Source organism: Macaca mulatta, chromosome 1, assembly GCF_049350105.2.
Source record: "Macaca mulatta isolate MMU2019108-1 chromosome 1, T2T-MMU8v2.0, whole genome shotgun sequence".
NCBI lineage: Eukaryota > Metazoa > Chordata > Mammalia > Primates > Cercopithecidae > Macaca > Macaca mulatta.
The window spans coordinates 140,962,905-140,986,454 of NC_133406.1; the positions used below are offsets into that span (position 1 = coordinate 140,962,905).

Genomic DNA, 23,550 nt, shown 5'->3' on the forward strand with positions numbered 1-23,550 from the left:
AGAAATCATTCTAGTATAAAGACATATGTACATGTATGTTTATTGCAGCACTGTTTACAATAGTGAAGACATGGAACCACAAATACCCATCAATGATACACTAGATAAAGAAAATTTAGTATGTATACACCATGGAATACTATGCACCCATAAAGAGGAATGAGATCATGTCCTTTACAGAGGCATGGATGAAGCTGGAAGCCATCATTCTCAGCAAACTAACACAAGAACAGATAACCAAACATGCATATTCTTGTTCATAACTGGGAGTTTAACATTGAGAACACATGGACACAGAGAGGGGAACAACACACACCAGGGCCTGTTGGAGGGTGGAGGTTGAGGGGAAGGAACTTAGAAGATAGGTTGATAGGTGCAGGAAACCACCACGGCACACGTATACTTATGTAACAAACCTGCATATTCTGCACATGTATCCCCCTTTTCTTTAGAAGAAATAAAGAAAACAAACAAACAAACAACAACAGCAACGAAGTATTTCAGATCGCATCACTTCCTATCTGAATCACTCTAGTGGTTCCCACTCAACTTGAATAAAATCCAAATGCCATCCCATGCAATGCAAGTTGCTTCATGCTTTGGCCCTTGATTCTTCTTGTACCAGATTTTCATCGCTCCTCAGCCCCCTGCTCACTGAAATCTAACTGGTTTTCATTCTTTTCCTGTAATAGTCAAATTCATTTCTGCCCAGGATCCTTTGCACTTGCTGTTTCTTCTTCCTTTTGTGCTCTTTTTCTGGCTCTTTATACTACTGGCTTCTTTACATCATTTAATGATGACTTTCTGCACGCTCTACCCAAGGCAGCTCTTGATCCATCCTTCACTCTCTACCTTATCATTTTGCTTGATTTTTTTCATGACACTTATCATTAACTGAAATTACCTTGCCAGTTTAATACTTCACTTATTTGTTTTTCATCTCTCCCAATCTCCCACTGAAAGAAGTGCTCTATGAAGTGAGAGTCTGCCAGTGTTATTTATAAGTCCTGGCACTTGGTAGGCAGGGAATACATCATTTAATAATTTAAGGAAGCAATCAATACTTCCTGATAACTAGCTAATTGAATAAATGCATAAACCTTAATTTAACTACAATAACTAGACTTGGAGTTACCAGATTTAGCTAATAAAAATACAGGTCACCCAGCAAAACCAGAATTTCAGATAGCAATGAATAATTTTTAGTGTAAGTATACCCCATGCAATATTTGAGAGAGACTCATACTGAAAATTGTTCATTGTTTATCTGAAAATCCTGACTTCACTGGGTTTCATCTATTTGGTCTCCCTAAACTAGGCACAGTGTACTTTCTAGGTTTTGTGTACCCTTTTTGCGTTCAATTATTTATTCATTCATGTTTGAATGTGCCAGGCACTGTGTAGGTAGATGTAATACATTGAACAAAAGATAGACTTGGTCATCAAGGAGCAGTAGCTTAGTGAGAGACCTGCTCTCAGCCAAACAGAAAATATCACAAATGCTTAATCTAGTGCCAGACTTTCCAGAACCTGAAAATGTAGACTTATATAACACTCAAAGAATTGCTTAGTTTAAGGCTTTGTTCCTTTAGAGGATATAATATTTATTTAAGCAAACAGGAAATGTTTTTTATAAAGACAATATTTACTACTCATGATTTCTGATTGTTTGGTTTGAAAAAACAATTTTTTAATTTTTATTTTTAGAGGACAACATTATGCCTTCTATTCCCAGGAGGTCTTTTTTTGGTAATTAAGAAATAATTAGGTTTACTGAGGGAAAAAAAAGAAATACATAGTAAGTAATCTTGCATTATCTTTCTGTTTTTCAGATGGATGCTTTGTAGAGAACAAAAAGTATATCAAAAACATTTATTTTTTCTTATCGACTATTATTCGATCACTTCAAGTATCTGATCATTCCCCCTCACTACTTCCCTCTTCGATAGTGCACGAATAGTAGCTTTCAATCTTGACCAATAAATCAGCACTTCATGGTGCATGCACATTATTTAAATTTCCACTTAAATCCATATAAATATATTTAAGTATTAATTTAACAAGTACTTCATAAAGTGCTTACTATGTGTCAATTTTTCTGTTTTAGATATTTTAATTAATTTGACACATTTTAAACTCATTTAACCTAAAACTTTCTATTGTGATATAAGATAACTGCTATCAGTATCCTCATTTTGCAGGTGGGTAAGCAGTCACCTGTCATAAGTGACAGAGGTGGATTTTGAATACATGAATTCTAGTTCCAAAGTCAGCAATATCTGGAATAAATAGCTTATAAATGTTATTAAGTATTGTTATTGTTATAACTAGTAACAATAATATATTCGTTAAACATCACCTTTCTCATGAAGCTTTGCTTGATAATACCTTTTGAGAGTAATTTCTTTAGTCTTAATCCCCTAGTACTTCTTTTTAGGAAATTTCTACCCACTGCTCTTTTTTATCTGCTATAAAATAGGTTTAGTCTTTTGCTTTGCTTCCCAAACTAAAATCGCCTTAAGGCAGGGGTCTAATCGTACTGATTTCTGTGTTGCCACTAATATACATTATAGTGACTTCCAAATATATATGCATGTATCTCTCTATATAATATATGCTACATTAACATATGAATTAATTTGTCACTAATATTATGCATTAGTCTTTTCAGCCAGTAGCCTTCCTGAAACTGACAATTTTTCCAATTATATCATTTTTCCAATTATATAATTTTCCATATTAATATCTTCTACATTTCTATAGAAGCATGTTTTAAAACCTTCATTTGTTTCCATAATAAGAATCATTTTTTCGCTGGGCCCAGTGGTTCATGCCAGTAATCCCAGCAGTTTGGGAGGTGGGTGGATCACGAGGTCAGGAGTTTGAGACCAGCCTGACCAACATGGTGAAATCCCATCTCTATTAAAAAGAATCTTTTTTTCTTTTTGATATCTATTTCTCTTATTTTTTCAAAAGCATATTTACTCTGTTCCCTACATCATTTTGTTTGTAATAAAGAGTAACTTGTATAAAATCTTCATTATATTCATTATATTTTAGAAATAAATAATTTTATACATGGTGTTCCCATAGTGTAGTTTACTACCCAATGTAATGAATTAAATGACAATGTTTATTTCTAACATAATTGTCTTCAGAGTTACCTTTTTATCTTTGAAATGCTCAACAAGAGTTTTTTTTTTTTTTGAGTGTAAGGAATTTAACAGATGGTATGTGCCAATTTTGGCACACATATAGAATTGATATGCACATAATAAAATTACACAGACTTGTTTTGATTACATTTAAAATGAGATTTTGAAAATGAGATTTAAAGAGATTTTTTAAAAGTATGTAGCCAAACACTACAAATTTTATTCTCCAGTCATGATATAGCCCTCAAAAAAGTGTGAACCAAACTTTCTTTTTTTTTTTTTTTGCAGGGGCGCCATCTTGGCTCACCGCAACCTCCACCTCCCGGGTTCAAGTGATTCTCCTGCCTCAGCCTCCCGAGTAGCTGGGACTACAGGCGTGTGCCACCACGCCTGACTAATTTTTTGTATTTTTAGTAGAGATGTGGTTTCACCGTGTTAGCCAGGATAGTCTTGATCTGCTGACCTCGGTTATCCACCTGCCTTGGCCTCCCAAAGTGCTGGGGTTACAGACATGAGCCGCCGTGCCCATCTGAACCAAGCTATTTGTATGCAGCAATAGAGAGGAGAGAAATTACCTGAGGATTAGGAAAACGGTTTATTTTCAAAAAGAAAAGATTGATTCTTATAATTACCATCCACTAAGGAACCTGTGAGTGAAAATAATAGAGCAATTTTTAAGAAGAAAAATTATAACTGTTTTAGAGAACAGGGCAAACAAAAGAAAGGTGTTTCAAAATACCACATTTGCTAGTCAATATTGATTTTTCTGATGTCAACTTTAAAAAGACAAATTTAGACTATATATCCATTTTAGTGAAACATTTTATCAAATCTATCATGACACTTTATCTAGATCAGATAGCTTACTTGTTTTTAGCATGATTATAATAAGGACAAACTACTTTTCTTTGGGGAGAGTTCACTTTGCTCTGAGCCTAGGGCAAAACAGATCAGCTCCATTCTTTGCCTTCTTCATAGCCATCATGAATTCAGAGTCCTATAAGAGCCTTTTGAACTGGTGGAAACCATAGTCACAAAGGGCCAATTAATATATATGGTAATGGTGGCTCATCCATTTAGTCATTCAACAAATATCTTTGGGAGCCTGCTAGCCAAGGCCTTGTTCTAGGTCCTGGGAATACAGTTATGATAAAACAAAATCTTTGTCCCTATGAATATTTCATTGTAGTTGAGGAAGCCAGGTAAAAAATATATATTATATATATTAAATGTATGTCAGAAATATATATATCAGAAAGAACACATACTATAAAGAAGAGGGCTGTGTAATTAAGTGCCTGAATTCCTATTTTAGATCAAGGAAAACCTATTTGAGTAGGTGCCATTTAAGCAGGGACTTGAATGGGCAAGAAAGAACTAACCGGATAAAAACCAGGTGAAAAGCATAATCAAATGGAGGAAGTGATACAAAATGAAGTCAGAGAGGTAGATTTGGGACCAGACGTTGCAGAGTCCTGAAGTCCAAGCAGGAAGTTAGAATTTTATTTAAAGTAGGATCAGAAACATTCCGGAGAGTTCAAGCAGAGGTGTAATAGGATTTGCAATGTATTTTACAAAGATCTCTGGCTGTCAGATTGAGGATGATCATGGCGGGTCAAAAGTAGGAATAGGGTAAAAATTTAGAAGGCTGTTCAAAACTCAACAAATATGTATTGAATGCCTAGTAGGCACCCAGCACTTCTCTAAGTGTAAGGAATGTAGCGGTAAACCAAACAGAGAACTCCATGCACTCACAGAGCTTACATTCTAGTGGATGCATGGCAATGGCGGAAATCCAGGAGAGATGAGGCAGCATGTCCTAGAGTTTAGTACTGGAGATACAAAGAAACTGGTAGATTGTTGATATGGTTTTGGAGACAGATGTAACAAACCTTGTTTATGGCTTGATCAGTGAAGAAGATAAAACAATAAAGGTTGATTTCAAAGATGGGGTTTGAGGAATTAGGTCAGTGATGTCATTCCTTGGGATAGGAAGAAGTTTGGATGGAAAGAATAGAAGATTCTGTTTTGAAAGTATTAAAACTGTTACGTCTCTTAGTTATTAAAGTAAGATGTCGACTTGGAGCTAACAGGAGAGACCAAGGCTGGAGGCATAAAGCTGCAAATTATTGGTACTAGATGATTTAAGCAGCAAAATCCTCACTTTTGGAGAACAACGCTAGCATAAGACATTTCAAAGTTAAATTATTTTAGCTTTGATATAAGTAATGTCACAAGAAGGCAAAGAAAATAATTGTGTATATTCGTGCCAATCATATGCAAGATCTATTATAAGAGATAAAGGAAGATTTTAATATTAATAACACATTTAAAATGAAATGCTTGGAACCAACTTGATAAATACCCTGAAATCGTATAAAATGTGAAATTTGAAACAGTAATACAGTACATTGAAATTCAATTCAAACAGGGAAAAAAATGCTAGCAGATCAAAGCAATTGTATTAAAGCCTGTAGCCATGAAGAAGGTTGTCACAGGTCAACACACACGTGGTGAGGGAATTTTCTACTTCCTACAGTATGATCTTTAGTGGTATTCTGTAGTTTTTTTTTTTGCCTTGTAGCTAATACAGATTAATATTTTCTTCAAATATTGATAATAATAATAAAATAATATTAGGCTTTATGATATATAAAACTATCTTCGCTCTAAGTATAGCATATTCAGATTGGCTGCAAAGAACTTCAAAAATACAGATTATAAACATACAGTAACACTTAAAGTGTCATTAAGGGAAATAATTGGTCAGAATGAGTCTGCAACATTACTTAAGGTCTAGAAGTCTAAACTGGTTTTTATACATAAAACAGATACGGCTTGTATGACATGAATAGATACAAATTGAAACAGGGCAGTGTGATTGAGGGAAACCGGTCTAGCCTCAGGACCAGAAGAATCCAGTTTCTCCCCTTATTTATTCTGCCAGCTTCTTCTGGGATTTGGAAAAGTCTCTTAACCTTTCTGGGCGTCATTTCTTATCAATGAAATGATGGGTTTTTTTTACATTGCAATCTAATACTGAAATGCTTCATATACTGTCATGAATGAAGAATAATTTCTCTCATTTATTTCACACTGTCACTGCCTTATATAAAGCATTAGGGCCTTTAAAAAAAAACTCTATTCTCTTCATAATTTGTTTCATCCTCCACAATGCTTCCAAACTAATTTTCCTAGAATTCACACCTCATCGCGCATTTAATGGTGCCCCATTAATAACAAAATAACGTGCAAACTTTTTAGAATGATATTTATGACTTTTTAAAATATGGCCTTGATCTGCCTTTCTTGGTTAATTTTGCTTTCCACCTACTCTCCACTCTCCTAAACCAGAAAGACAGCCCATGTTCCCATTATATTTATATTTCAAAAAGATGCGTTCTAGTCTCTGCTTCACGTTACAGGTCCACATTTATTTCTTATAAAAGTTGGACTTATCCTTTCAGGTTGAGGTCATAGAATTTTTTTCTCCCTGAAACCTTCTCCAGGCTCTCCACTCAGAATTGAAGACTCCATCTCATATACTACATATATAACTTTATCAAAGGATCTGTTAGTCTGCCTCTGATTATAGTTATTTATATATTACCAGCCCTTGCCCTAAGATCAAGTACTCAAAAGTGAAACCTTTGCAATTTACCCAGTGCTTTGAATGTTCTAGGTGTCCAATAAATGTTCACTGAATTTAATTGAAAGAAATCAAGAAATTTTGACTAAAGGAACAAAAAACATAGACAATTTCTGAAAAATACACAGCAAGTGTTGAAGACTTAGGTGCCAGATACTAGTTAAGTTTAAAAGATTGCTATATTCAATCTACACTGTATAAAGTATCTATCAGTATCCCCAAATTACGAATGAGAAAACTGAGGCAGAAATAGTTTACATAAATTGTGCAATAGCCACAAAGCCCCCAGGTGGGAACACCCAGACTCCTACCCAGGTGTCTAAGTTGGGAAATGTGCTCAAAATTCTTTGCTCATGGAACTCATCTGGCTTTCCTCCTCCACACCGCTAAGATAACTGCATGTGGGGTGCCCATATGGGGAGAGGGGGTCCTAGGGGACAGGTGCAGTTTGAAGAAGGCCACTCTGTTTCTCTTAATTCTTATTACTCTTAAACATGTTCTCTACTCACTTATTCCTTATCATCCAAACATGAAAATTGCTTTGTTTGTTCCAATCTGAGATCTGTCTTTTCTAGAGCTCCTCTCAGTTTCGGTAGAATTTATTAGGTATGTACTCAGACCTAAAAAGCAAAGGACATTTACTGAGTTTTCATTTAGACATTTCCTCCTAATTATCTAATTTAATTCTTATAACCTCCTTGGGATTCTTAAGATAAATTTAAGATAAGGACCGTGGCCCAGATAAGTAAAATAGAACGCCTGGCTGCAAAGGCCAGTAATAGAAACCTGGTCTGTTAAATTCCTGGAAGCATGCACCGCCGTGTATCCTGCTGCCATTCTGCCACATGTCACCATCTGGCACTAGTCTAGTGCTTTTCAGGAAAGGATAGCCCCAGGCTTCAATGAGATTGCCAGTTTAAAGGACACAAGGAGAGAGATGGCCATGTGTCAAGGGGTTTCAACGGCAACAACAGCAAAGGGCTGGCAGGCACTTTCAAATCACACTCTCACTGATGTGGTGCCCTCAGGTCCGGAAGGTTCTTCCCTGGGCAGTTTCTGTGAAGTCATTTGTATTATTTTGGTTTGGGGAATATCTTAAGAGCATTTAATTATATTTTGGATATGGTCTGCTTTTATTTTCACTTTTGTCTTCCCTAGTAAATGATTTCTAATATAAAGTATCAGAAATTAGGCAAACGTAAGGTTCCAGATGCTTTCCTGCTTTTAGTGTTTCCTTTGGATCACTTTCTCTGAACATACAGAGATATCCTGATGAATGCCTGGATCATAGCAATTGTCATATGGGATGGCAGTTGTTCCTTTACGTTCTCTCCTATTCGGCCACAAGATCCTTGAAAGCAGAGAAATTGTCTTATCCATCTCTTTATCCCTGACATATTAGGTGTCCTCAATATACAATAAACTAATATATACAATAATATACAATAAACTAATACATACATGGATAATTTGAAGAGAGATGCCAAATGTTGAGACGTTCTTGCTGTATTGTTAAGAAAATATCCCCCATTTGAAAAGATCTTCATTTATTCTACCACAAGAAAATGCTTTGTATTTTGAATTTCTAGAATTCTAATGATTTCGTTAGCATTAAAAAAAATCAAGAAACTTACATTGGATCCTCCATAGCAATGATAATTAATAGAGAAGAGCTACCTCACCTAATAGATGTATTAGGTTGAATGGGAAAAAAATCTGTTCTATGTTTTATACCTGAATATGAAACTACATCTTTACAGCTCTGAAAGGACCAATACAATCACTCAATGATCTAACAGTAAAGTCAAAAATAATGATAAATGGTTGTTTTATTACCTGAATATTGATCTAGCACTAGGCTTGGGGTAGTAGGTTTTGTAATCACCAGTCTTAACCTCAGGTAGTAAAAATTTGTTCTTCTTACATAATTAGACACTGAAGTATGTGTATTGTCTTGGGAAGCATTTTATTCTTTAAACCAAATTAGAGACTAAGACCTGAGGCTGAGGATCTGTATTTCAATTGTTAAAAGTAATTGCTTTTAAATCCTTTCTTCCAGCTGTAATTTCTCTTCCCTTACAACATACAGCAGACATTTTAAAATTTGGGTAATAATTGTAATTTAATGCTACTAATATTTGACAGGTACCATTTAAAGTACTTTATATGTTTGAATTCATGCAATCTTCACAACACCTTTTTGATGAAGGTACTATTATTACTGCCATCTTACAGATGAGGAATCTGAGATTACATGAGATTACATGATTTGTACAAGGTTATACAGTAAGATTCCATGATTTGTATAAGGTTATACGGCTTGTTAGCTGGATTACAAACTCAAGAAATCTGGCTTCCCAATTCATGTTTGTGATTATTGTACATACTACCTCTTCCTAGGAGCTTATACTATGGACCAATGGGTTTCCAAAGACATTGAGAAATAACAAAATAAAAGAATTAGAATATTTCTCTTTATAGATTGTTAATGCTACCCTACAATTTCTATAATGTGTGATATTGCATATATTCTTGATGTCCTCTAACAAAACTAAGACCTTAATATACTTAGATTAAATAGTGCTTTCCCTATTAGTGGGATTGTTATATTCATACAGAGAAAGCATATAGATGTTCACATAACCTGGCAAAGGAAAGACATAGTGCATACAAAACAAACATTAAGGGGAAAAAGTCTATTGCAATAATGTCAGGCAAAAGTGACATAACTAAAACTTCTATATGAAGGATCTTCAAAAGTCACGGAACATGTATATTATGAAAAAATTGTGAATGGATTTCAATTTGTTGCACCAAAATAAGCTCATACTCACTGAAAACATGTCTGAAAAAGATCTAGTTTGAAACGCCAAGAAGGATAAGATATCAGTTTGAAAAGAACCCCTATCAGAGCAACATGAATTTTGCTCAAATTGAAGCAAGAACATCCATCAAATTTATGATGAAACTTTGGTAGAAGAATGGCAAAATCATTGATACTTTACAGAAGGTTTATAAAGAGAAGAAATCCGAAGTTTACAAATGGATGATTCATTTTAAGAAGGGAAAAGATGATGTTGAAGATGAAGCCCACAACATCAGACCATCTACATCAATTTGCAAGGAAAACATTTGTTTTGTTCATACTGTAATTGAAGAGGACTGACTACTAACAACACAAACAATAGCCAACAACATAGACCTCTCCCTTGGTTCCACTTACACAATTATGACTGAAACATTGAAGTTTTGCAAACTTTCCATTCAATGGGTGCCAAAGTGACTGTGGCCAGATTGACTGCAGACAAGAGTAGAGCTTTCAATGGAATTTTTTAAACAAGTAGGCCATCAAAGTCCTGAAGCATTTCTTCAAAGAACTGTAACAAGTGATGAAACATGGTTTTATCAGTATGATCCTGAAAACAAAGCACAATTAAAACAATGGCTACCAAGATGGGAAAGTGGTCCTGGTAAAGCAAAGGTGGACTGGTTAAGAGCAAAGGTCATGACAACATCATCTTGGGATGCTCAAAGCATTTTGCTTGTTCACTTTCTGGAGGGCCAAAGAACAGTAATATCTGCTTATTATGAGAATGTTTTGAGAAAGTTAGCCAAAGTGTTAGCAGAAAAATGCCCAGGAAAGCTTTGCTAGAGAATCTTTCTCCACCATAGCAATGCTCATCTCTCTCACCCAAACAAAGGCAATTTTGTGAGAGTGTCAATGAGAAATCATTAGACATCCATTTCACAGTCCTAATTTGGCTCGTTCTGACTTAGTTTTGTTTTCTACTCTTAAGAAATCTTTCAAAGGTATCCATTTTTCTTCAGTTGATAATGTAAAAAATTTTGCAATGACATGGTTAAATTCCCAGGAGCATCAGTTCTTTAGGAATGGACCAAACAGCTTTTATCATTGCTTACAAAATTATCTTGAACTTGATAGAGCTTATGTTGAGAAATAAAGTTTATGTTTTTTATGTTTATCTTTTAATCCCATTTTTTTCCATGAACTTTTAGAAGTCCCCTTGTATTTGAGTTATAGCATAAGAAAAGCAAATTTTTGATTTTGAGATCTAAATTGACATATAATCTTAACATTATACACACAGAAATGACTGAATTAAAGACCATCAGTGTTTCTAAATTAATTATAGTTTCATAATGTTTATAAAAATAAGGTATCAATTTTATCATTAAACCATTTTACTTAAACATTATGAAAGTTCATATTTTCTATTATATTTATTCAATTTATTTAACAAATGTTTTTAGTATTTGCCTTGTGCCTGATACATTTTATTTGACCTATTAATTATCCAGAAAAGGAATTTCTCATCTAATTTCAGAGATTAGAACACTATAGCATATCACAAATTTCTCTTCCCTCTGAGCTTGTCTCCTACGTACACATCTTTATACACACTTAGATGCACACTTAGATGCACATTATGAGCCCTTCTTCAAAGTTAAAACTTTCCAGTGCTGCTGAAGGCCTTAGTTATTTAAGTTTCACTTTTGAAAAGGCTTGGTGCATGTAAAAGAGATGTTGAAGTTAAGCTGTTAATGTGGGACATTAATAACTTCTATTTTATTTTCTAACATATTAATGCTGTGATTAAATTAATTAAAGTAGGTAGGATTGTGTTATGTGTTTTACTGGAAAATGCATCAAAAAGATGAACAATATATATAAATAAAATGCTATACAACTGCCAAAGAAAGCCACTTTATTACTAAATACGTAAATGAAAAAATATAACTGCTTTTGGATTGCTTGACCAACACAATCACCTGGGAAGGTAAGTGAACCAATAGTAAATAGAGAGAGTGTGAGAGAGAGCTAAATTGCCCTGCCTCACTGCCCAAGCTCAGTGTCCATGCTAAAGAGCTTCTGCTTAGATTGTAAATTGCTGTCCTCTCTGTGATTTTTTTTTTTAACATGGCGTGGAAAGAATGTGGAACTGAGGATAGATGGCTAAGGACATTGTGATTCTTAGGGTCATCCCATATGAGATACCTTATACCCCGCTCCCTCTCCCTACTGTGCTGCATTGACCTCTGGAATCTTGGGAAGGTGAAGAGTTGTGGTGGAGGAAGAAACAGAGCCTGTTGAGTTTGGTTGGCTGGGGGGATTTGGAATGAGGAATGAGCAGTTCTTAAAGTTTTTTGTAGTCCCATAGAGTAGGCATTTTCTAGGATTTGCTACACTTGGCCATTCTTAGTCATGTTGGAACATACATTTGAGCAGTGAAGTCTTAGCAATCTCTTCCTCTATTTCTGAACAGGACTGAAAAGACCACTAGCCTTCAAGGTCAGACAAAGAATAATGTGGCCAAGGCCAAGGCCAAAGCTGAGGTTTAGTCCAGGCTCTGTCTCCCTATATTCATTAATTAAGCTGCTAGATTTATTGACCAACACCACAACTAATGCATCACAGATCTATTGAGAGAGTATCTGCTCTCTGCTATTTGTATTGTTCTACAGGCTGGAGTTTAAAAATAAATAATAAAAGGAATTTTTCTTAATTATGTCTTGGGCCAACCATCTAAAAATTACTAGAACCAATATTATCTATGGAATAGCCACTAGTCTGAAGCTTAAATATTGAGAAACATAACACCATCAAATAATTTTCCTTCATGTACATCAAATTCAACTGGAAGCTAGAAACTAAATGAGGTCTTAATGCAGAAGAGTTTTCAAAAGTTCATCTCTCTATAGTACATTGTTTATAACAGATTGCTGACCATCCTTTTTATGAGGTTTTGCCATGAAGAAGACATTATTTATGTCCAAATCTTCACAGTTGGATGTTCTCCATGTTTTAATCAGTCAAATCTCAGTTGCTACAATACAAGCATTTTCAGATCATCACCCAAGGGATAAGTAACCTGTTAATTCTTCAGGGTGTATGCAACTGCCTTAAAAAAAAGATTTCAATGAATCATACAATAGCCTAAATGAGATGACTCTTTCCCAAAGACTAAATCTAATTTATTCATCATTTTTTAGAAAGCGTAATATTCTTTATTTCACAGATGGTTCAGTTGAGGCATGGGAGGATATTTAATTTGCATTGAACAGACACTGCTGCTGATGAGTTTATATATGACACTTTAGAACTCTGAAAAGCTGAGAACGGCAGTAGCTTACAGATTATGGGCCTCCCAACAACCCTGGAATAGGGACTTTCAGTAGAGTGTTACCTGGGCACTGTGTGTAGAAGATGCTCAGTAAATGAGAATTCCTCTCCACTGACTAGGTCAAGGTAAGGGTACTGAAAAAAAAGTGGTCTCTATTTTGTAAGTGTGTGCATATGTCCCTCTATCTTTAAAAATGAGCAGAAATTCCAGTAAATATTTGTTGGTATTGTATTTAAACATTATAATAAACTGCTCTACCATTGTATGCACACTGTATAAAACATACATAAATGTGTGATACCAATAGAAAACAATCAGGAGAACCAGCCCCTTTCCAGGTAATCTGGTAGCATCTAAAGCCACCACAAAGTTTACTTCAGACAAGATGGGAGAGGGGGTGTTGGTAAATGGGAAAGAGAAAATTCGTTTACTAGGCCTGACTTTGCTTTAGAATTCTTGGCCATATTTTATAATTTGTATATGATTAAGGGGTCATAATTACTCTATCCTGACCACAATAGTTCAATCATTTTCAAATGAGGAAAATGATGCTTAGAGGAAATAAGTTAATTGCCAAAGATTACAAAGCTAATTGGCAGATCAAGTTAAAAAAAAAAGCTATATTCTTTTACAAAAGTAAAAAAATATATATATCTATATCTAATAGTTTTTTTTACCATAGGCACAAAAAATTGTCTGTGGTATATGTGCCTTATCTAACTGAAACAACTTTCTATGAAAACTAAAATTGCAAGTTCTTTGCTTCACTGATGCCTTTGAAATTTCAAATCTCAAACAATCCATAGGTAGGTCCTAGATCATAAAATGAACATAAGCATAATTAAGAGATAAGGACTCATATAGACCTTGGATATTGATTTAATCTTCAACTGTTCAATAATCCACAAGGCCGAGCAATGTCTCTGATAGGGAATTTATGATCACTCTGCAAATAAAAATGTCTCCACAAGCTGATAAAAGACAGTTAAAGAAAAATTTATGTTCATATGATTAGTCTTGTTTTATTACATCCAATTAAAATTTATGGAAATTCTACTATTGACTAGAAAGTATGTCAGTGATGATTCTATATCGTTTCTATTACTTTTACCAAAAGTCACATCATAAGCAATTAATAAATATTTACTCAGTACATATATAAATTGTTGTAAGAGTACAAAACAGGTTATACCCTGGAATTTCATTTTAGCATTCTGTATTGAAGAACATTTGATATAAGATCCATCTCTTTTGGACTCTATCCCTGAGGACTCAATTTCTGAAGCATGTCTAGGATTTCATTAAATGGCAGTTTACCTCTAAGCAAACCCATAGCACAGACTTTTGGTAAGAGCATTAAGTTATTAACAATATAGTCACATCTACTTCCATTGCTCTCACTCCCAAACATCATTCTTTTGTTAAATGTACTGATTCCATGTTTACCTTTTCCACAAATACATTGATTTTAATTACTTGTCTTTCCCCTTTTCTTTAATTTATTCCTAAGTGGTCTAAATACCAGTTTTACACAGACAGAAACCATCTTGTTACAGCAAATAAGAAAGCAATTATCCTCCTCTATGTTGCTTGACAAACAACCAGATAGTAATGATTGGTTTAGTCCAGATAGTGCAATTGGTTCAGTCTAATTATTGATAAGAAAAACACCTCAACGTTACTTATGCCAAAATTAGCATTTCTATCCTTGGCATCCATATTTCAAAATCCACTTGACCATGAAAAGATTACTCCATTCGATAGTTAACTGTAAATAAATTTCTCAGCTAATTCATACCATAAAAGGCTACCATGATGCTCATAATTAGACATTTCACAGTTTAAATATCACCTTTTTTTCCTTTTGACCAAGATGGAAAATAGCACTACTTGAGTTTTAGACAAGTTTTTGGACTTCTCTGAGTCTTCGTTACTTAATTTTTAAAATAGAGTTTATATTTATTTCTCAGTTGCATTTAAAGGATCAGATGAGATAATGTATGAAAAATTTACATTGAAGTATAAGGGAAAATTCAAAGCTATTCTATAGCTGATGACATAAATTATATTCTTACTCCTTCCCTTGTTTATGCTTTCCTTTACTATCTGTTAGAGACCTCATGTCAAGGGAGTTAATTGTGAAATTACAGGTGGGCATGTAGGCAATGAGAAAAACCCTTTCTGATTTTCTAATCTTTAGCTATTACCATGCTTTTCAAAGAGCCTAACAACTTGGAACAGTGGAAGATCCATTCATAATTGTTTAATGTAAGGTGGTCATGAAATGTGTTTGGAAGTTAGCACAAACAGCTAGCCCAATTTGTTCACATGTAGAATTAGAATGACCTGTATTTTAAATGTTATAATCCAGAGGGAAACTTTCTAATATAAGGAATTCTAGAAATAGTAATAATTAGGAAAGAGCACTAGAACAGGAGTCAGGAGACCTAGGTTCTATTCCTGATCTGATATTAACCAGTGTGTCCTTAGGTAACTCGGGCATACTTGGCATGTCCAAAGGTTAACTCAGTTAACCTTTTCAAGGCAAAATTTTCTTAGGTGATTGAAGAAACAGTAAGGCCATATGTCATTGGATTATATAATTTTATTAGACTTATCTCTGTAATAAGACTTTTAAACTCTATAAGACATTTCCTCACCTTTTAAATACAAAGGTTGCTTGAGAAATAGCCTATGCTGTATACATATGCTGAGAGAAAATGTGTTTGCTATGAGTAACATTTGTAATACATTTCCAACATAAACAGCAATAATTGTGTCTCAAATTTAACAAGCCAGCTTAGACAACCAAAATGTTTAAAGGGGTCTGCATGGTTTGCTCATAGATTGGATCTCAATCTCACACACACACACACACACACACACACACACACACACACACACCCACTTCACTCCTACCTTCAATTTTCTAATGCTTTTTCTTCTAATCCTGCTTGGCTTGACCTCTCTCTGTTTCTATTATCTTTTTGAATTTCTTTCTTTCTATCATTTTAATCGACCTACATATTCTACTCTCCTATACTCTATTTAATTTCCAAGTCTTCCCTCTCACCCCTACCCATTGATCCTCATTAATCTTCATCAGAGACTCACGGGTGCCATTTGTGCTTGCCCAAAGGGAGCTTGTTTTTAGGGGACACTGTGCCTTTTAGACATATCAAAAATTAAACCAGTTACTATTAAGTAGGAAAAAGCACTAACACAGCCAAGTTTTGTAGATGAATGTAGAGAAAAACTCTGATCCACAACTCTGACAGAGCCACAACCAGACATGTTTCAAAGACACACATCCAGATACCATGAAGCTAGCCAAGTCACAGCAGAGGCAGGGCTCTCCATTGCACTTCTTCACTAGGTTTAGCATTGTTGTTGGAAGCATGTGTGAGACAGTATGGTGTAGTCATAATGCAAGAGCCAGACGGACAGGCTCTGAAATCCTGACTCCCTCATTTCATTGCTATGCGACCCTGGTAAAAACAGTAGCTCTCTGAGCTACAATTTCTGATTCAAAAAATAAAGATAGCAATGCCTTTTCAATAGGATAGTTCTCCAGACTAAAAATAATGTATCTAGAGAGTCCATCATATAAAGAAGACTGGAAATGGACTATTCTTTTTTATTACTATGATTATTATCATTATTATTAAAATCTCCTTGAAATTGGCAGAAGCCAAGTATTTTTTCTTTCCTGATAAAGTAGAACAAATCACATTTTGAGTAACTTGGCCATGAAGAAACAGTAAGATAGTCGTGGTGTTTAGAAATAGAAAATAATTCCCTAATAGCAAGCGTTATGTTCAATACTCAGATTTGTAGAAATGTCCTCATTTAACTCTATCTCTAAAACTTAGGGCTCTAATCTCTATTTATTTTATTTTGCATCAGAGTTTATGCATTGTGACTTTGAAAGAGAAGAGACTTGCCAACTCATCTCATTTGGCAGGGTTTGAAGTACTTCTTTGAGCAGACTCTACTTCTATACAATCTAAAGAAGAGAAAAAAAATCTACAGCTACTATTTTGGTATATGCAATGCAGAAATGTGATTTTATATTTCCTACTGATGCTGAAGTTTATGTAAAAGGGAATAAGCTAGCAATATTTCTTAGCAAGAAAATCAAGTGAGTTATGTAATTTTAACATAGATCATGAGATAGAACTGAAATCTTGTGAATTAATGTTTGCTACAATTAAAAACCTGTGGACGATTTCCAATGGGAAGAAAATAAAAATTGTATTAAGATTTTGTCAAGACACCACAATTTCAAAATGTGTTTCAAAATATGTGTCTTTGCTCAAAGGCTTGTTGAACTTCCCCAGGTAGGATAGCAACAGAGTAGCAGCAATGGCTTCTACTCCTGAACAAACTGTTTAGTTACTGATCTTATAGTAATTAAGCTCCATTAACAAAATCCTGCAACATATCTACTGCTAAGTACACATTCAAAGTAATGAAAACTTTCTGAGTAGGCCCGGTGTGGTGGCTCACGCCTGGGATCCCAGCACTTTCGGAGGCTGAGGCAGGAGGATTGCTGGAGCCCAGGAGTTTGAGACCAGCTTGGGCAACATGATGAAATCCTGTCTCTACCAAAAATTATAAATACTGGCTGGGTGTGGTGGTGCACGCCTGTAGTCCCAGGTACTCAGGAGGCTGAAGTGGGAGAATCGTTTGAACCCAGGAGGCAGAGATTGCAGTGAGCTGAGATCATGCCACTGCACTCCAGCCTGGGTGACAGAGGAAGACCCTGCCACAAAAAGAAAAAAACAAAAGGAATGAAAACTTTCTGAGTAATCTTAATTTTTTGAGATTCAAATATTCTGAATTGGAATGCTTCAGATACTGTAATTTTATACTGAGTGGACAGAGAGATGATATTCTTACTCCATGTGTATTTGTACATACCTATGCACAGAAGTGTGTGCATACATATGTGTCTTTGTGTGTTTTCTCATATGAATAACAGGCAATTTCAAACTCTTTTCTGTATCGGTAACCCTGTCAAAATATATTTGCATATAGGTGAAGCATAACTCTTCTGCCTTCATAAAGTTAGCATCAGTTTTGTTATAAAAATGTTATGTCATATAGCAGAATGTTTAAGGAAAAAGAATCTCATTCCCATTTATTTCATGTTAAGAATTTACATCTTTTTAGGTTTAAAAAGGTAATTTGTCATTTGTTTACATTACATAATGAATTGCTCTTTGAGCAGGATGACTAATGAGAACAAAATTGTGAGCCTGAGCCCCAGATGGACCACTGTAATCCTTTGCATAAAGGAAGTGCACTAGTCCCAGACAACCAGCCTTATCGCATACAATATTGGGCTATGCCCAAAGGGTTATAACTGATTCTACTATAAAGACACATGCACACATATGTTTATTGTGGCACTTTTCACAATAGCAAAGACTTGGAACCAACCCAAATGCCCATCAGTGATATTCTGGATAAAGAAAATGTGGCATACATTCACCATGGAATACTATGCAGCCATAAAAGAGGATGAGTTCATGTGCTTTGCAGGGACATGGATGAAGCTGGAAACCAACATTCTCAGCAAACTAACACAAGAACAGAAAACCAAACATCACATGTTCTCATTCATAAGTGGGAGTTGAACAGTGAGAACACATGGACACAGGGAAGGGATCATCACACACCAGGGCCTGTGGGGGTTGGGGAGCTGGGGGAGGGATAGCATTAGGAGAAATATTTACTATGGGTGACAGGTTGATGGGTGCAGCAAACCACCATGGCACGTGTATACCTATGTGACAAAACTGCACGTTCTGCACATATACCCCAGGACTTAAAGTATAATAATTTTAAAAAAAGTTTGAAAACTCTTTTGCTAACTCTAGGTATACTGCTGGCTGCAGTTGCTACTGTAAGTGATACAGCCATCATTTGCAGGGTACTTGGGAACTTTAAGGGCATGATAAACCTTTTCTTTAGTGGAACATTCCTTTTTAACCTGCTTTTCTCTTTATCCTAATAAGATTTGGCTATGCTTATCTGAGAGTTCTTTTCACAACTTGACCTTTGTTTTCCCAGGCTGTACAGTGTAAAACTGAGTTATGAAACTTGCTCATAAAATGATGTGCAAAATTAAAAATCACCGTGTTTTTCAAATCGCCATCCAATATTACTGTCAACCATAAGCCATTTCATTAGCAAGCAGCAGCATAAACCAAAAATGTAAGAAAAAATAATTCTATCCCTTAAACCAATGTGTGCTTTAACATCAGGTATGGCGGTGAACAAAGACAAGATTACTTGCTTTTAGTAGCTGAACACGAACACCTCAGCCTAATGCCCATAGGGGTATAATTAGAGATACCTTGACACTCTGCAAATGGGCTGCCAACATCTTTACTCCTTCCTTGCATCTATCCAGAGTTCTTGTTGAGGGGCACTAGCCACTAACTGATGAGCCAATGTGGGGAGTATGCACTGTCCACTAACTCTTTGTGCTTGGAGGCTCCCAGTGGAGGAGGTTGAGCTGAGGAAACCGATCTGTTGTCAGAGAAAACTGTATTACCTTTGTCAGTGTGCCCTTGCCTTACTACATCTTCCTTTTTTACCAGTGAGAAACCATAGAAAGTGACTTTGCCTATATGAATGTTCTTTCAACAAGTTGAGAGAGATTGTTATTGCAGTGGTGAAGAGCATGAGCTTTGAGTTAATACCCAGCCCTGCCTCTAACTTTGCTTTATAAAAATGGGCAAGTTGTTTAACTTTTATGAGTTTCAGTTTCTCTTCAAAACACAGATAATAATGGCTCTTTCTTAAAGAGAAACTTTGAAGATTGAATGACATGGTCATGTAAAGCATTTAGCTTATTGTTAGTACATATTAAGTACTTTATAAATGGTTGTCATTATTATTGTACAAACTTTAAATAGTACTTCACTCTCTCCATTTGTATCAATTAATACAGATCCATTTCAAGAAGCCTGTGGAGCCCAAACTGTTTCTAGAAACTGGGGAGAAGATGACTTCTTCTCAACAATGGGAACTCTCAAGCTGGACCTTGTCAGGACTTGATCTTTTAAGTCCAAACTATAAGTAAAATAATTTATTTCAGGTCAAGAACAGTTATAAGAAAGGAAAAGAACTAACATATCTTGATTGCCTACCATATCTCAGCCATGATCCTTTAACCGCATGATATATTCAATATTCTAAGACATAGGTATAATAATTTCTATTATGTATGAATACAGGTGTATTTATATTTATATTATGTAATTTATATTATATGTGAAGAAACTAAGGATGAGAGAAGTAATTTGGCCAAAACTATTCATGTAGTATCTGGCAAAGGCGGTGTTTGAACCAAGTCAATCTGTGTGCAAGGCCCAGGTTTTTCCCAGAGCATGCTGCCATTTTCCTGATATAACTCAGTCCATCTTGATTTTAGCCCCTTTCACAACTCAAGTGAAAGTTTTCCTTGCCTCATTTTCCCAATTAAAGTTTCTTTACATCTCATACCTATCATGAATTAGTGATGTCAAACTCCTAAACTCCTTGAAAAAAGGCAAAGTGTAAGTCGCTCCTGGTGTCACTGACTTGAGAACCAGGGACTGTTTTCTCCTGAGATCTGTTTTGTTAGAATCCTCTTGTTACTTAAATTTTGGTTTGAGTAACAGAGAAGGCTAAAAATATGTGCTTTAGACTGATTTGTGATGGAAAGAGATTCACTCATGTTTCACTTTTCCATCTTAATTTCTAAGGTCTTGGGAAACTGTGCTGGAAAGCAAAGTGTCATTACTCTAGAGCATTTTACTAACATGCAAATTCAAGCTATGTTTATTCATCCTACAAAAGAGATGTAAATTTAGTGCATTGTCACCACCTTCAAAATGAGTCATTTCAAAGGAGCGTGGTAGTGCATCTGGTCAAACCCTTAAATAATTGTTATACTAATGCAGTCTCCCATTTTCTGGAGGCTCTTTAGTGGTTCATCATACATTTAATTTTTAGGAAGATAATTTGCAATCCAATTGTATGGATCTGTTTTTGAAGTCTGTTAACCCCAAGACACAGTGTCATCAATGCTCGTTTAAACTCCATGAATTGTCTTCAAGTAATTGTTCTATAGCTTGCCCTGCTAAGGAATTCATAGAGGATATCTGAATGGGCCAAAGTAAAAGTAATGAATCTGGGCTATTTCCACTCATGGAAAAGAAGTAACAATTGTCAGATGTCTGTTCCTAAACACACAATTCAAATGCATTATGAGGCACTTGTACTTTTAAAATTCTTGCTTAAGGGACATGTACTCCAGTTAAAGATGCCTCAAAAGTGCACACGGACATTCTGTAAAGGCACATCCTTAATTGTCTGGTTTGCATCCTCTTTCATGGGGGCATTTTCCTTGAAGCCATATAGCTGCAACCCCCATGTAGTCAGCTTCTAGCTGACCTCAGGTGTGTTGCTTCCTGGAGATGGAATTCAGAGAAACTGATTTCTCCTAGACAAATGTCATTGATTCAGACACAAATGAAATCACTATAACACAAAACTACATGGATTAGCAATGCGACAAGTGGTCTGATAGATTGAACTTGAAGGCAGGTATCTCATCTTTCTATTCCTTCACCCTTTTCATTATGGAATCTTCTGCTACCTACATTTTCTTGAGAAAGCTCATTATCTTTCAACAAAAATTACCTAAATCGTGGTCAATCGTGGTCTCAGAAATCTCTTGTGAAAAGAGAAAGGATAATAAATGAATTCATTATTTTAAATACATAGGTCCTTTTTTTTTTGCTTCTTTTCTATGGGTCACGAATGAAGGGTCACCCATCATTTCTCTGAAACTTATGCAAGTCACATACATCTTTCTTAAAACTGAAATTATTTAAAAAAATTATGACACCTCTACAAAACTTCCAAATATATTGTTACCTATAAGAACAGACTGACAATGTCTCTTCTCCCAAGTTTCAAGGCAGTGACTATTCCTCATCACAGATAAGCCTTGCAATCATTGAATACAGAATCTACTGTTTGTACTTGGAAGGGCTAAACCTCCATATTTGGCTGAAAAGATGGCCAGAGAAGGTTATTTATGATTCAGCAACAGTCTTATAATTCTCTAGGCAACCCAGACTCTAACTACACAGAATATAGTTTTATGCCTAAAACCATCTGATTTCCCTAAACATATGCAATATACCCCTTTTGTATCTGTAATTTAGTAAACGTCTTGCTTAAAAATGTCTTCCTAATGCAATGGAGCACAGTACATAGAACCATTGTATCTGCCAATCTTTATAACTCCTACCAATTGTTTCTCCCTCAAATACTGCATTTTGGCAAGTTAGAGGGTCATGATGGATACATCTGCATTTAATTGCTTATCTATAATACTGCTCAGCACAGTAAATACACAGATACAAATCATGTAAAATCAGATGATGTCATAGATTTGAAATATTATATATAGTTATGTATACACACATACATAATATGTATTTTTTTACTGTGGAAAGAGGCCAGTACACCGATGATTGATGTTTAGAGATGCAGATCCAATTTCAGAAGCATATGTGAGCACCATAATAATATAATAGGAGAAGGATTTGTGTGGGGGGGGCAGGGGTAATAAAAGCAATCAACAATATTTGTACTATGTAAACACCTTCAACCCTCATATGCCCTAGGCATAGCTGTGTGCACACAGAGTTCCCGACACGTACTCGGCAGGTTGAAGACACAAATCCCGAAATATGGGCATCATGGCCCCTCTGGGGCACTAGCGGACGTTGTGCACACAGGCACTACAGGAGGGCCAAGGAACTAAAACCGCACTCACTCACACAGGTATCCCTTCCCCGTAGGCCACCCAGCAGCGACACCTCTAATGGTAATCACCCCGGGCTGACAGGTATTCACAGGCACATTCGGGGAGCTGCTGTGAAATCGAGGGGAAGAGGGGAGGGTCGGGCATTTGGGGACAGCGGCGCGCGCCCTGGCACGATCTCTGCGCCTCCAACGCTGTCCAGGACCTGAATTCGCTCAGGAGATGCCCAGAGGATCTGCATTATGCCAAGGCGCTGGGCCAACTCACCTCCACGAAATAAAAGCAGGGCAGGAGGGTAACGCTGTCCTTGATCACTTTGCCCTTTGGCCTCTCCTTCGCCGACATCCCTGCCGCCTGCCCGGGTCTGCGTTCTCCCCCGGGCGAGGTGTGCACAGCGCAGCTGAGGCGAGCTGCCTCCTCCAGCCCCAAGCGTCCGGCGCCGCTGATGTCACATTCCCCGCGGCCACCGCTGGAGCCAGCGCGCTGCATGCAGCGCCCCCGCCTTCTCCCCGCCCCTTTTTGCAGCAACCCAGCGATTCTCTGAGCGTGCCAGTCCTCTTCCTCCCCTAGTCTGGCTCCTGCTCCCCGTTTTTCTGGTGAGAGACGATGTCCAGCTCCCTCCTCCAAGCTGTTGCTGCAATGGCTTCCCCTCCCTGTCACCCTCCCTCAGCTCTCTACCGCCCTTGGGAGGCTCCAAGGCTGCCGGAGCTTGACGTCAAGAATCCAAAAAGGGGGACGCACTCCTGGTTTCTGCAGTAGGGAGGTAGA

At 36.3% G+C, this 23,550-nt stretch overlaps 1 protein-coding gene across 1 annotated transcript in view; it reads right to left on the bottom strand.

The window, feature by feature from the left end:
- Window positions 1–23,229, bottom strand: part of PLPPR4 (phospholipid phosphatase related 4) — a 43,034-nt gene extending 19,805 nt beyond the window's left edge. Inside the window, exon 1 of the mRNA XM_015145652.3 lies at window positions 23,050–23,229. Within this exon, the coding sequence (XP_015001138.2) occupies window positions 23,050–23,127 (78 nt within the window). The 5' untranslated portion in view covers window positions 23,128–23,229. The remainder of the gene's footprint in view (window positions 1–23,049) is intronic.
- Between the last annotated feature and the right edge of the window lie 321 nt (window positions 23,230–23,550).